A 15,900-nucleotide genomic window follows, 5' to 3' on the forward strand; every position below is an offset into this window, starting at 1 on the left:
GTACCCCATGAAACCTCTCTGACAAAACATGCAAACTTGTGGGCAACTACAATTATGATCCATTCAGTTTCATTCGGTTCTCTCCATTAATTCATTCTGACAGTAAACTGTGCCACAAAGAAAGATTCATGTAACTTAATACTGCAAATTAGGCACAAACAACATACAAATAATCAGGACTATATAATTGTATCTGCCCAGTTTCTCCCACATTGAGAAATTAGTGTGGTGATATAGAAGAAACCCTACAATATTCCCAGACTACCTTCTCTACCCAGCGGTTCCTACACCTGTAACCAACCCCGCTGCAAAACCTGCCCCATGCATCCCCCCACAACCACCTACTCCAGCCCGCTACTGGTAAAACATACACAATTCAAGGCAGGGCCACGTGTGAAACTACACATGTCATTTATCAGCTGACATGCCTGCACTGCACAGCCTTTTACATTGGTATGACAACAACTAAACTGGCTGAGCGCATGAACGGACACAGACGAACTGTCCGCCTAGGAGATGTCCAATACCCAGTAGCGGAGCATGCCCTCCAGCATAATTCTAGGGACCTAGGAACCTGCTACACCGTAGTTGCCATTTGGCTTCTCCTACCCAACACCAGTTCCTCTGAACTACGGAGATGGGAACTTGCACTCCAGCACATCCTTTCATCCCGCCATCCCCCTGGACTGAACCTATGTTAAACAACCTCACTCCCATTTACTTTTCAGTCTTCTCCTCTTTCCCTTTCTTCTTTAGCCATTCATGCCTCTTTTCATCCTACATCTTTATACTATACATCTCTTTACTTCTGTACGCATCTTCTTTGGTTTGAAGCTGGCATAGTACCTACAGTAGAATATCTTTGGCTTCCCTCTGACAACCATGCCTCCATCCTTGCTACCTTCCCTGTTTTCCTTTCCCTGTTGCTTCATAACCTGGGTTGTGAGTAACTAAATCCACTTTCCCTTCTTCCCTTTCTTTCCCCTCTCTCCTCCCTGATGAAGGAACATTTATTGCGAAAGTTAGGAACTTAAATTTTCGGTTGTTTTTTGTGTTTCTATCGGCTGTACTGAGCTGAGGTAAGTACTGGCCAGCCCCTCTATCTCTTTGTTAGTAATTGTTTCACATCTTTATATGAGATTTTCCATTAATTAGTTAGATCACCTATATGGTCCACATTCTTCATTGTTTTGTCCCTTTTGTTAGCTATCACTTACATCTGTCATCTAAACACTTTCTCTTCTTCAGTGTTGTGTCTGTGTATGTGCGGATGGATATATGTGTGTGTGTGTGTGTGTGTGCGAGTGTACACCTGTCCTTTTTTTCCCCTAAGGGAAGTCTTTCCGCTCCCGGGATTGGAATGACTCCTTACCCTCTCCCTTAAAACCCACATCCTTTCATTTTTCCCTCTCCTTCCCTCTTTCCTGACGAAGCAACTGCCAGTTGCGAAAGCTCGTAATTCTGTGTGTGTGTTTGTGTGTTTTGTTCATGTGCCTGTCTGCCGGCGCTTTCCCGCTTGGTAAGTCTTGGAATCTTTGTTTTTAATATGTATATATATATATTCGTCACCAACTGTGCTAGTTTCATTTGCCTCCTATTGTCTTGTTCCGTTTATAGTCCACCTCTCTTTTTCTATTTATTGATTTATTTATGTAACATTCCATTATTTAACATTCCCTAGTTTTAACGTTCGTTATTCGCTGTTTTCCAGCCAACAATCACTGCCAACAATCTCTTCCACACCTATCAGTATCATCCAATTCTGTCGATTTCGTGTTGCTGGTGATATTTTTGTGCCATTGCCTATCTTTCTCTGCCACAGGAAACATTTTTTGCGGCACACGCGAACTTTCTTGCGGCCGCGCGAATTTGAATCTCTACACTACTTCATGTAACCACCACTCCCAACAGCTCCTATCTCTCTTCAAAGTCCTCCACCTCTCAAACCCTTGCTTGGAGAACACACTCAGGAACATCATCCTAGAAGCCAGCCGCAGACTTGAGTCCCATGCCACACACCACCTGAGAAAACTATCCACAGTGCTAGTGCAACACCTAAGAAGCGGGGTCCCTATCCCTATCCCTCACAAACACCAACCACAACAGAACCGTCAACAAACCCCCCTCATAGCCAACAAACCTAGCCTAGCCACCCTACTCAATCTCCCCATCCCAGCACATACCCCACACAGACCAAATCTCAACTATAACCACAGTCAAATCCCACATATCGCCAACCCCAATTCAGTTCTAAACCTCTCATCCAGATCCCTCTCTCCTCCAGAGACACTTGTTCTATCAAAAGGCTTAACCTTTAGCCCCACACCTAAATTCAACCACACTGCCCTGGTTAAAGATCTCCTCTCATTCACCCGGAACCTCAACTGGAAATATCACTTCACTACCCAAACACAGCCCCCAAATACCAGACCCAGTGTTGAACCTTGTCTAGAACAGTTCCGGCCGCCCTCTCAAAGGGATCCTCCTCCCCTCCCCCAAAACCATCCCTTGCACACATTTCAGGAATTCCTCACATCCAGTGTTGCCTCCCAGTCCTTCTTGAAGAACATCCCGACAACCCCCAACATCACCCCAGATGAATCCCGTGCCATTAAGCAGCTGAAAACAGACCGCTCTATTGTAATCCTTCCAGCTGATAAAGGCTCCACAACTGTGGTACTTGACCGTGTGGAGTATGTGGCAGAAGGACTGCGTCAACTCTCTGACACCTCAACCTACAAAGCTGTTACCCAGGATCCCATTCCCTCCATCCAGACTGAGCTGCAGAAAATCCTAAAAATCCAAGGTCCCTCACAAGGCCTCACAACGGCTTCCATAGACTTACTCACTCCACCTGAGCCACGTACCCCTACCTTCTACCTATTACCTAAAATCCACAAAGAGAACCATCCTGGACGTCCCATTGTAGCAGGCTTCAAAGCCCCAACAGAACGTATCTCATCTCTGGTAGACCAACACCTCCAACCTAACACCCGCAGACTCCCATCCTACATCAAGGACACAAACCACTTCCTAGAACGCCTCAAATCCATTCCCACTCCTCTCCCACCTGAAACCTTTCTTGTCACCATAGATGCTACATCCCTTTACACAAACATCCCACACACTCATGGTCTCTCTGCCCTTGAGCACTACCTCTCCCAACGCCCACCCGAAGATCTTCCAAAAACCTCGTTCCTTATCACACTTCCCAACTTCATCCTCACCCATAATTATTTCACTTTTGAAGGCCAGACCTACAAACAAATCAGGGGAACTACCATGGGAACCAGGATGGCTCCGTCCTATGCCAACCTCTTCATAGGCCACATGGAGGAGGCTTTCCTGAAGACCCAATAGCTGCTTCCCCTGACCTGGTATAGGTTTATAGATGACATCTTTGTGGTCTGGACTCATGGTGAAGAAACACTCCTTAATTTCCTCCATAACCTCAACTCCTTTTCGAATCTGAATTTCACCTGGTCCTTTTCCAAAACCCAAGCCACCTTCCTGGATGTTGACCTTCATCTTGTTGAAGCTCACATCCACACCTCTGTCCATATCATACCCACAAACAAACAACAGTACCTTCACTTTGATAGCTGCCATCCATTCCACATCAAACGCTCCCTTCCCTACAGCCTACGTTTTCGTGGCAAACGTATCTGCTCCAGTGACGAATCCCTCAACAATTACACCAATAACCTGACCAGTGCTTTCCTCTCCCGCAACTATCCTGCAGACCTTGTCCACAAACAGATCTCCCGAGCAACACATTCCTCCCCGTCCAACAACAATATTCCTACCCTCAGACCACACAGAAGCATCCCCCTTGTCACCCAATATTATCCTGGCCTCAAATACATCAATAAATTACTCCGCAAGGGATATGACTTTCTCAAGTCAACCCCTGAAATGAGATCATCCCTTGACAAAATTCTCCCCACACCACCCAGAGTTGCCTTTCGTCGTCCCCCTAACCTCCGTAACATCCTTGTTAAACCCTACAATATTCCCAGACTACCTTCTCTACCCAGCGGTTCCTACACCTGTAACCAACCCCGCTGCAAAACCTGCCCCATGCATCCCCCCACAACCACCTACTCCAGCCCCGCTACTGGTAAAACATACACAATTCAAGGCAGGGCCACATGTGAAACTACACATGTCATTTATCAGCTGACATGCCTGCACTGCACAGCCTTTTACATTGGTATGACAACAACTAAACTGGCTGAGCGCATGAACGGACACAGACGAACTGTCCGCCTAGGAGATGTCCAATACCCAGTAGCGGAGCATGCCCTCCAGCATAATTCTAGGGACCTAGGAACCTGCTACACCGTATGTGCCATTTGGCTTCTCCCACCCAACACCAGTTCCTCTGAATTGCGGAGATGGGAACTTGCACTCCAGCACATCCTTTCATCCCGCCATCCCCCTGGACTGAACCTACGTTAAACAACCTCACTCCCATTTACTTTTCAGTCTTCTCCTCTTTCTCTTTCCTCTTTAGCCATTCATGCATCTTTTCATCCTACATCTTTATACTATACACCTCTTTACTTCTATATGCATCCTCTTTGGTTTGAAGCTGGCACAGTACCTACAGTAGAATATCTTTGGCTTCCCTCTGACAACCATGCCTCCATCCTTGCTACCTTCCCTGTTTCCTTTCCCTGTTGCTTCATAACCTGGGTTGTGAATAACTAAATCCAATTTCCCTTCTTCCCTTTCTTTCCCCTCTCTCCTCCCTGATGAAGGAACATTTATTCCGAAAGCTAGGAACTTAAATTTTCGGTTGTTTTTTGTGTTTCTATCGGCTGTACTGAGCTGAGGTAAGTACTGGCCAGCCCCTCTATCTCTTTGTTAGATATAGAAGTAAAGACATCCTGTGTATGCTCCTACAGAATCCATCTCTACATTATTTGTATATGAGTCCACAAAACAACAACAGTGGTTACTGGAGGTCTATTATGAACAAGTTGCTGACAAGTCATGTATTTGTGTTTATGAATAATAAAAGTTACTGCAATGGTAAGCTTATCACCAACCCAAGTGAATTTGGGCTCTCAACACAGTTATGTCCACAGCCTTTTCAGTGTTTCTGTGCCAACCCAACATTATGAACAAAGTTCTAGTTTGTTGTGATTATGTGGACAAGACAGTAATGCTGTTATCGTACTGGATGGCTCACTAACAGTTCATCACTGTGTATGATGCTTCTTCATTCCCCGACTCCACACACTTATCACTATCATAGCTGAAATGTCGAGATATGGCCAATTACATCACCCCATTTGAACTAACTCAAGTGCTGATGTTGCTGTCATAGTGGCCCCTTATTGTTAGAGGGCCCGCAAAACTGACACACAAGATGGTTTGCTGACCACCTTTCAGGACTGCGGAGAGAAACATCGGCAGCGGTGGGAAACAATAACAGACTTTCCAAATAAACAAGTAACTACTTTGCCAAACAACATGTGACAGTGTTCCACCAATCACAACTCATACGACTGACGTAGCACTCCATTGATCTGGCTTTATAAGCATGCCTACACCATCAGACCGGCAGTATCTACCAACCACTAGGAACAGCTCTGGCCAGTACTTAACTGGCCGTAACATTGTATTCACTCACTGTAGCATTGTAGTAGCATGATGTATTTTGTAGAATAGATTTTGGTCAGTATTTCTTCCATTGTATTGTTCCCTTATCTGGTTTGCCACCACAAGAGTTGTGGTTTTTTTTCTGTTTGTTCTTGCGTTTAACACTTAGTGTATGCCAAGAAGGTGTTTTTCTTTAATTATAATAAAGCATGTTCACATTGGCTGTTAGTTCTTTCCTGTCGACCACAGGACACTACAATTATTGGCAACGAGGATGGGATTTTCAATTTTGAATAGAATGGCCTCCTCTGAGGAGCTTCTTCAGTCCTTGGTGGAAATTAGGAGCAGATTCAGGCAATGCTCATGCGTTCAGAAATTTCCTCTCACTTGCTAGCGTTGCAAGAAGTAGCTCATAGAGTTGATTACATTGCAGGTAAATTGAACACTTTGCACATGGCTCCGCCGACATTTCCGGCTTTTGATAGGCTCGTCGAACCATGGTCAGATTATGCCAAAAGGTTGGAACAACATTTACTGACACATGGGTTCCATGACGAAAATCAAAGTTGGGCTTTTTTTTTAGCAACAGTCAGACCACAGGTGTATCTTTTAATTCAACAATTGAACCCTGAGCAGTCCCCTCGAGATCTCACATTTACTCACATTAAGGGCTGCCTTTTTGAGTACTTTGACACACAAATACACATCACCTCTGCCCGTCAGACTTTCTTTTCTTGTCGAAAATCCCCAGGCCAGACTTACCGGGATTGCATTACGACGCTCCAGGAGCTCTCCTGTGGCTGTAAATTCCAGTACACTAATGTTGCCTGCAAGCAGTCTTATGCCTCTTCATTGATTCGTGATATGGTGGTGTTTCACATACCAGACAAGGGTCTTCGGGCTAATAATTTGAAGTTACAGGACTCGTCCCTTGACACCTGTCTGCCAATCATTCATGCGTTTGAATACTCTCACCGGCTACAACCAACACGTCTTGATCCAAGCTGTTTTCACAGATCTCCAGTTGCCTAGCGCCAAGCGGAAGCCTCATCAATCCATTGGTCCACTCCATGACAGGAAGTCATTCACCCAGCTCCCATCTTGTCTGGACTGTTTCCGGACTCACCAATGGTCAGAGTGCCCCCACTGGCGAGCGAGATGTAGGGCTTGCAGCCGAGCGGGCCATACCACCACGGTGCGTCAGGCTTCATAGAAACATTGCATGGATGCCACACTTCCTGCAGATGCACAGGCTCATCACAAATCATCATCTCAGGATCTGGAAACCAAGCATTCACTGATGGCCAAGTATTCCCATCATTCCCCAGTCAGGTGCTCATGTTCTCCTTACCTTGGAAGTCGCACATATTCTGGTAGTCTTCCAAATTGACACAGCATCATCTGTTTCTATTGTGAATGGGGCCACAATACCAACACTTGGGCTCGCCACCTTTATCCCCGTACAGTCATGCCTTGCGCAGTTTCAGTAATCACTCTATATCAGTCGAGGCTGTTTTTTCCACACAAACCTCTTACAACAGTTGTTCCTTCACCACTCAGTTTTTGGTGATCGGATCCCTAGTGCTATTAACCGTCTTGGTGTGGACATTTTAGGTCATCTGGGTTTATCAGTACAGAATGCGGTTCAAGCGATATTGATTCCTTCATTGGATACCCTCCTCGCTCCATTGCTCAGCAAATACAAAACATTGTTCTCATCCTCTACACCAAGGTTGAATGGTTTCACCGTGCATTTTCAACTTCTTCTCTCCGCTGTTCCTCATTTCTTTAAGGTCCCTCCAGTCCCCTTTGCTCTCCGAGATAGGCTCCAGGTGGAACTTCCCCACTTACAAGATGAAGGCATCCTTTCTCCCGTCATGCACAGTCACTGGGCGACACCTATTGTAATTGTTGGGAAGCTGAACAGTGCTTTACACATCTGTGGCAATTTTAAGGTCACGGTAAATTCTCAGTCCGTCATCGATGTCTATCCTGTCCCATTGGTGGATGACATACTCACACATCTTGTGGGCTCGACCGTTTTAGCCAAAATTGATTTGCACAATGCTTATTTACAGCTGCTGTTGGACAATGAATCGTTGCAGATCCTAGTCATCAATACCCCATGTAGACTTTTACAGTACAACTGCCTCCTGTTTGGCATCACCAGTGCCCCCGCCATTTTCCAACGTTATTTGGAATGCCTCACAAGCCAGGTGCCCAGGGCAGGCTATTATCTGGACAATGTCACCATCAGTGGCTTACCAGTGATCGACCTCATGAGTAAGCTGGATCGGCTGTTTCAGGTTTTTGCTGAGGCTAACCCTCATTTCCTGAATGAAAGGTGGGACTCTTTTGCATGAGAGGTCAGCTATCTCGAGTTCACTATTGATGCCCGCAGTCTACATGCCTCTAAGGAGTATGTTGAGGTGATTCAAAACCTGTCTCCTCCCACCAATGTGAAGCAACTGCAAATGGACTGTGTCAGTGATACAATATCCACAGTCAACATCTATCTTCAGGAGTTCTCGGATCCAAGGTGATGCAAAACTTTTTTTTGATGAGTATAGAAACTGTTTGTTAGAATAAAGATGTTCTTGTTTTTATGAAACAGTAAATGTTCAGTTAATCAGGACAAATCTGAAAATGATGTCAGTGGCAAAGTCATAGATTTTGGTTATGATTTAGATAAAGCATGGTCTAAGAAATCTATAATTCAATTAAATATCTTGTTTCAATATATTTCTGGGAAAAAAACAACTCGAATAATGGTGTGTGAATAGTTCAAATCCAAAAATTAACACTAAAAAGGAAAGTGAACGCTGATCTATTGACTTATTTGCATAATTACTCAATATATCCTCCCCCCATGAACCATGGACCTTGCCGTTGGTGGGGAGGCTTGCGTGCCTCAGCGATACAGATGGCCGTACCGTTAGTGCAACCACAATGGAGGGGTATCTGTTGAGAGGCCAGACAAACGTGTGGTTCCTGAAGAGGGGCAGCAGCCTTTCCAGTAGGTGCAAGGGCAACAGTCAGGATGATTGACTGATCTGGCTTTGTAACAATAACCAAAACGGCCTCGCTGTGCTGGTACTGCGAACGGCTGAAAGCAAGGAGAAACTACAGCCGTAATTTTTCCCAAGGGCATGCAGCTTTACTGTATGATTAAATGATGATGGCGTCCTCTTGGGTAAAATATTCCAGAGGTAAAATAGTCCCCCATTCGGATCTCCAAACAGGGTACTCAAGAGGATGTCGTTATCAGGAGAAAGAAAACTGGCATTCTACGTATCGGAGCGTGGAATGTCAGATCCCTTAATCGGGCAGGTAGATTAGAATATTTAAAAAGGGAAATGGATAGGTTAAAGTTAGATATAGTGGGAATTAGTGAAGTTCGGTGGCAGGAGGAACAAGACTTCTGGTCAGGTGACTACAGGGTTATAAACACAAAATCAAATAGGGGTAATGCAGGAGTAGGTTTACTAATGAATAGGAAAATAGGAATGCAGGTAAGCTACTACAAACAGCATAGTGAACGCTTTATTGTGGCCAAGATAGATATGAAGCCCACACCTACTACAGTAGTACAAGTTTATATGCCAACTAGCTCTGCAGGTGACGAAGAAATTGAAGAAATGTATGATGAAATAAAAGAAATTATTCAGATACTGAAAGATGATGAAAATTTAATAGCCATGGGTGACTGGAATCCAGTAGTAGGAAAAGGGAGAGAAGAAAACGTAGTAGGTGAATATGGATTGGGGCTAAGAAATGAAAGAGGAAGCCGCTTGGTAGAATTTTGCACAGAGCACAACTTAATCATAGCTAACACTTGATTCAAGAATCATAAAAGAAGGCTGTATACATGGAGAAGCCTGGAGATACTGACAGGTTTCAGATAGATTATATAATGGTAAAACAGAGATTTAGGAACCAGGTTTTAAATTGTAAGACATTTCCAGGGGCAGATGTGGACTCTGACCACAATCTATTGGTTATGACCTGTAGATTAAAACTGAAGAAACTGCAAAAAGGTGGGAATTTAAGGAGATGGGACCTGGATAAACTGACTAAACCAGAGGTTGTACAGAGTTTCAGGGAGAGCATAAGGGAATAATTGACAGGAATGGGGGAAAAAATACAGTAGAAGAAGAATGGGTAGCTTTGAGGGATGAAGTAGTGAAGGCAGCAGAGGATCAAGTAGGTAAAAAGATGAGGGCTAGTAGAAATCTTTGGGTAACAGAAGAAATATTGAATTTAGTTGATGCAAGAATACAGTAAATGAAGCAGGCAAAAAGGAATACAAACGTCTCAAAAATGAGATCGACAGGAAGTGCAAAATGGCTAAGCAGAGATGGCTAGAGGACAAATGTAAGGATGTAGAGGCTTACCTCACTAGGGGTAACATAGATACCGCCTACAAGAAAATTAAAGAGACCTTTGGAAATAAGAGAACCAGTTGTATGAACATCAAGAGCTCAGATGGAAACCCAGTTCTAAGCAAAGAAGGGAAAGCAGAAAGGTGGAAGGAGTATATAGAGGGTCTATACAAGGGCGATGTACTTGAGGACAATATTATGGAAATGGAAGAGGATGTAGATGAAGATGAAATGGGAGATACGATACTGCGTGAAGAGTTTGACAGAGCACTCAAAGACCTGAGTCGAAACAAGGCCCCCGGAGTAGACAACATTCCATTGGAACTACTGACGGCCTTGGGAGAGCCAGTCCTGACAAAACTCTACCATCTGGTGACCAAGATGTATGAACAGGTGAAATACCCTCAGACTTCAAGAAGAATATAATAATTCCAATCCCAAAGAAAGCAGGTGTTGACAGATGTGAAAATTAGCGAACTAGCAGTTTAATAAGTCACAGCTGCAAAATACTAATGCAAATTCTTTAAAGACGAATGGGAAAACTAGTAGAAGCCAACTTCAGGGAAGATCAGTTTGGATTCCGTAGAAATGTTGGAACACGTGAGGCAATACTGACCTTACAACTTATCTTAGAAAATAGATTAGGGAAAAGCAAACCTACGTTTCTAGCATTTGTAGACTTAGAGAAAGCTTTTGACAATGTCAATTGGAATACACTCTTTCAATGCTAAAGGTGGCAGGGGTAAAATACAGGGAGCGAAAGGCTATTTACAATTTGTACAGAAACCAGATTGCAGTTATAAGAGTCGAGGGACATGAAAGGGAAGCAGTGGTTGGGAAGGGAGTGAGACAGGGTTGTAGTCTCTCCCCGATGTTATTCAATCTGTATATTGAGCAAGCAGTGAAGGAAACAAAAGAAAAATTCGGAGTAGGTATTAAAATCCATGGAGAAGAAATAAAAAGTTTGAGGTTCGCCGATGACATTGTAACTCTGTCAGTGACAGCAAAGGACTTGGAAGAGCAGTTGAACGGAATGGATAGTGTCTTGAAAGGAGGATATAAGATGAACATCAACAAAAGCAAAACGAGGATAATGGAATGTAGTCGAATTAAGTCAGGTGATGCTGAGGGAATTAGATTAGGAAATGAGACACTTAAAGTAGTAAAGGAGTTTTGCTATTTGGGGATCAAAATAACTGATGTTGGTTGAAGTAGAGAGGATATAAAATGTAGACTGCCAATGGCAAGGAAAGCATTTCTGAAGAAGAGAAATTTGTTAACATTGAGTATAGACTTTAGTGTCAGGAAGTCATTTCTGAAAGTATTTGTATGGAGTGTAGCCATGTATGGAAGTGAAACAAGGATGATAAATAGTTTGGACAAGAAGACATTAGAAGCTATAGAAATGTGGTGCTACAGAAGAATGCTGAAGATTAGATGGGTAGATCACATAACCAATGAGGAAGTATTGAATAGGATTGGGGAGAAGGGAAGTTTGTGGCACAACTTGACCAGAAGAAGCGATCGGTTGGTAGGACATGTTCTGAGGCATCAAGGGATCACCAATTTAGTATTGGAGGGAAGCGTGGAGGGTAAAAATCGTAGAGGGACACCAAGAGATGAATACAGTAAGCAGATTCAGAAGGATGTAGGTTGCAGTAGGTACTGCGAGATGAAGAAACTTGCACAGGATAGGGTAGCATGGAGAGCTGCATCAAACCAGTCTCAGGACTGAAGACCACAACAACAACTCAATATATAACTGAAAAAAAATATTATAAAAAAGGAAGTGAATGTTCAAGCTGTATGTAACACTCAACTAATAATAAATCAGTATCAGTACATATGTACATTCACGGCAAATATCAAATGTATAAATTAATGTGACAGCCAAGACAGTTGTCAATTAACACGCTGAATAAAAGTCTCTTAGTGTAATATTTTGACTACATCCTTTGGCATAAGTTTCCCAAAAAAGAATATGTTGGTTTAAAATCATAACTTACTTTCCAAAAAATAAATGTCTGTATATGCCAGTCACATCAACCTGCTTCTGGGAGTCTGCAAGAAGTGCCCTGGAAAAATAAAAGTTATCAAATTATTAATGTGTTGAAGGGACTTAACAGAATGCCAGAAGCAACAGCAGACATACAAAATATTTTAAATGGTGGACTATGCAATGTTCAGTAGATACTTTTCCATTTCTAAGACTGCAACCTTCCCTGCTTAGAACTTACTGTCAATAATTACTAAATATCACATAACAGGCAATTTTCTAGCAGTTTTTAAAATGTTCTTGTTGTCTGTAAAGTGCAACTATGGTATTTTATTAACATATGGTGCCATCATTTTTGGTCTCTTTAAAAGTGGAAGTTGATGAATATGAGCATCCTTCGATATCATAGCTGACTACTACAATACTAAACACACAGATCATTTTACAAACCCTTTCGTGTATGGGGAATTTCTATTGCATCACTGAAATGAGTTTCAATTGATTCTGGGTGTATTATGGAGTACTACCCACAGATCATGTGCCATCATAATGCAACACATTACAGAGCGAGGTGGCGCAGTGGTTAGCGCACTGGACTCGCGTTCGGGAGGACGACGGTTCACTCCCATCTCCAGCCATCCTGATTTAGGTTTTCCGTGATTTCCCTAAATCATTTCAGGCAAATGCCGGGATGGTTCCTTTGAAATGACATGACCGATTTCCTTCCCAATCCTTCCCTAACTCGAGCTTGCGCTCCGTCTCTAATGACCTCATTGTCGACGGGACGTTAAACACTAACCACCACCACCACCACAATGCAACACATTACATTATATGGGTTACATTTGCACTATAGTTATCATATGCCTACATTCCATTTTCTCTATAGTTCTTTTTAATGAGCTTATTAATTTCAACCTAGGATGTGTAAATCTATGATAATTGTTTATCTCCCCCCCTGCAAGAGAGAAATAAGTTTCTTTCCTATTGCTTGCCACATTTAATGTATCATTAAAGTATTGTACTCAGATAAAAGTTGTCAAATTGAGTGAGGAACATCAATAAAATTGTGAATTCCAGTACTATAAGTAGTGCTCCTTACTGTGTTATCAATTAGCTTCCATACTTAAAAGGATTAGAACCAGCTGTGATGCAAGTAGTTATTTAGAATTTATGAGAATATTTTTCTCTCCTTGGTTTGAGAGAGAGAAAGTGGGTAGCTGAGCTGAATATATGCAGTAGATCTTAACAGAGGGGTGCCACATCCAATAATTGTTAAATTTGGAACAACAGGTGTCAATGTAACAAACCACAGTCATATGAATTTCATTCCAGCAACTCTGTAATTTCTAAATGGTGTCTAATATTATCTGCTACGAATTGTATTCAGGCAAAAGGTATCTGAATAATAGCTGTATGGGACCCAAAAGTGTCAATATAAGATTCACAGAAATTCCTCCCACTGGCGAGAGTATGAAAATCCTAGTTAACTGCTGAAGCATTCACAGAAAAACTGTCTATTGGCTTCTGTCTCGGGTTCTTCGGCCGATGTTCTTCTGATGACATTACTGATTTTTGCCAGCATGAGTGGCTGGCATTGTCAAAGCTTCACCCTCCATTGCCGGTGGTAAACTGGAGCTGAGTTCGCAACGGCAGAGTATATGTACCTGGAGCACCAAGGTCCAAGGGCTTCTCCGCGGTAATTTCCGGTCCAGTTATCCTCTTACTACCTACGACAATCATTTGATGCACTACAGGAAGCCAGGATCCATTTACCTTAAGGCTTTCTTCTTCCTTAAAGCTATTTCCGTGTTTTTGTACTTCTACAGCTTCTCTGAGCAAGCAAGTGTGACAGTGCTTCTCTATAGTCAGAACTTCCATGTCAGCGACTTTTATTAAGTGGTCAGTCTCACTCAGCATGTGCTCTGCTACCGCCAATTTCACCACCTGCCCCAACCTGCAATGTCACTTATGTTCTTTGATCCTAGTGTTGATTGATCATCCAGTCATTCCAACATAAACTTTTCCACATGTGCATGGTATGCGGTATATTCCTGACATTGCAAGTGGGTCCCTCTTCTCCTTTGCTGATCTAAGACACTCTTTGATCTTCCTTTTGGTTTGAAAATTGTCTTTACACCGTGTTTGTACATTATACGGTTGATTCTGTCTATCACTCTGGAAATGTATGGCTTCCATACCCGACATTACTTTTTCTGATTTCTTACTTTGCTGAGTGTTTGGCTCTGTTACACTTCTAATATAATTCATGGAGTACCCATTGCTCCTCAGAACACTTCCCAGGTGTTTCATTTCGCATCTGATGTGCTGCAACTCACATATTCGTCCTGCTCACGTTACAAGCGTATTAATCATGCCTCTTTTCTGGCTCAGGTGGTGGTTTGATAGTTTGTGCAGGTATCAGTCTGTGTGTGTTGGTTTTCGATATACGCTATGTCCCAGGTTTTCGTCATCCCTTGTGATCTGCACATATAGATATGGTAGTTTTTTGTCCTTTTCGACTTCCATGGTAAATTTTATGTTGGCATGGAGGCTGTTCAAGTGTCTTAGGAAGTCACCGAGCTGTTCTTCACCATCGCTCCACATAACGAAAGTATCATAAGTGTGTGTGTGTGTGTGTGTGTGTGTGTGTGTGTGTGTGTGTGTGTGTGTGTGTGTTTCAGGATCTAATGGGCACCCAACAGTGTAGTTATCAGTGCCCTGACATTTATTAAAACAAATGAATGTGGATAAGAACTAAAATTGTCATTCACGCATGCACTCGGAACGATCACGCAATCTCCCTATCACACAGGCACTATCACATGCACTAAAACAAATGAGGAGGGAAGACAGCTAATCAGGAAAATAAAACAGAGGGAAAACAAAACACAGAAGAGCTAAAATAACAACACAGGGCAATGTGACTGGCTGGCCACTTACATTAAACTTGGGTGAGCCAGCCACCCTGTTGACACATTAAAAACATCTCCTCAAAATCTTGCTAAAAACTGGGACAATTCACAAAACTTTAAAATGAGAATCACATTCATCTGCTCATTACATAAAATAGACTGCAGATCTGCTGGCAAATCCGCTACACTCTGCTGGTCAGCAAATAAAATGCAGTCCAATAAAATGCGGTGCACCATGATCTGCATGCCACAAGCACCACACATTGGAGGGTCCTCTCACTGGAGTAAAAATCCATGCATCATAGGACTGCGGCCAATGTGGAGATGAGTAAGATGGACCTCATCCCATCAATGTGGCTGGGAGGAAGTACACCACAGCCAAGTTGTGGGCTTGACGACACAGAGCTTGTTGTTGGTCACTCCTAGCCGCTCGTCTTCCCATCGACACAGGACTTTATACCTCAACAGCAAGGTGAGAGCATGCAGGGGCATATGCACTGAAAGACCTGATGGTCACAATATGCCTCTTTGGCTGCTCGATCCACCCTTTCATTCCCTTTGAATTCCCATGTGCCCTGGTACACAGCAGAAAGACACCTCCTGCCCCAGTTGCTGTAGTTGGAAGAGGGCATCCTGAATAGTTTGGGTTGCTTTATCTGCTGGTACAAATGTTGTTGGATAGAGTAAAAGGCGCTCAGGGCATCTGAACAGATGAGAAATTTAACACTAGGAGAATGTCTCAACTGCTCTAGTGCCCGCAAGATCAAGTGTAATTCTTCATCGAAGATGATAAATTCAGAATGCAGTATGAACTTGAGGACACAACCCAGGAAAACGACAGAGCAACCAACGGAGTCACCCCGTTTAGAACCATCCATAAAAACAGTTACAAGGTTGTGATGATCAGATAAAATGACATAAAATATTGCCTTCAAAACAGAAGCAGGAGTGCTATCTCCCCTGTACCGCACCAAATCTAAACTCACTCTGGGCTGCT

The 15,900-nt window shown here is 43.1% G+C and overlaps 1 protein-coding gene across 2 annotated transcripts in view; it reads right to left on the bottom strand.

Moving 5' to 3' along the window:
- Nucleotides 1–15,900, bottom strand: part of LOC126272933 (cilia- and flagella-associated protein 91-like) — a 273,513-nt gene that overhangs the window by 215,827 nt on the left and 41,786 nt on the right. For both annotated transcript variants that reach the window (XM_049976230.1, XM_049976231.1), the window contains exon 4: nt 11,999–12,067. In XM_049976230.1, coding sequence (XP_049832187.1) covers nt 11,999–12,067 — 69 coding nt within the window. The remainder of the gene's footprint in view (nt 1–11,998; nt 12,068–15,900) is intronic.

This window comes from Schistocerca gregaria, chromosome 5 (genome assembly GCF_023897955.1).
Source record: "Schistocerca gregaria isolate iqSchGreg1 chromosome 5, iqSchGreg1.2, whole genome shotgun sequence".
Classification (NCBI taxonomy): Eukaryota; Metazoa; Arthropoda; class Insecta; order Orthoptera; family Acrididae; genus Schistocerca; species Schistocerca gregaria.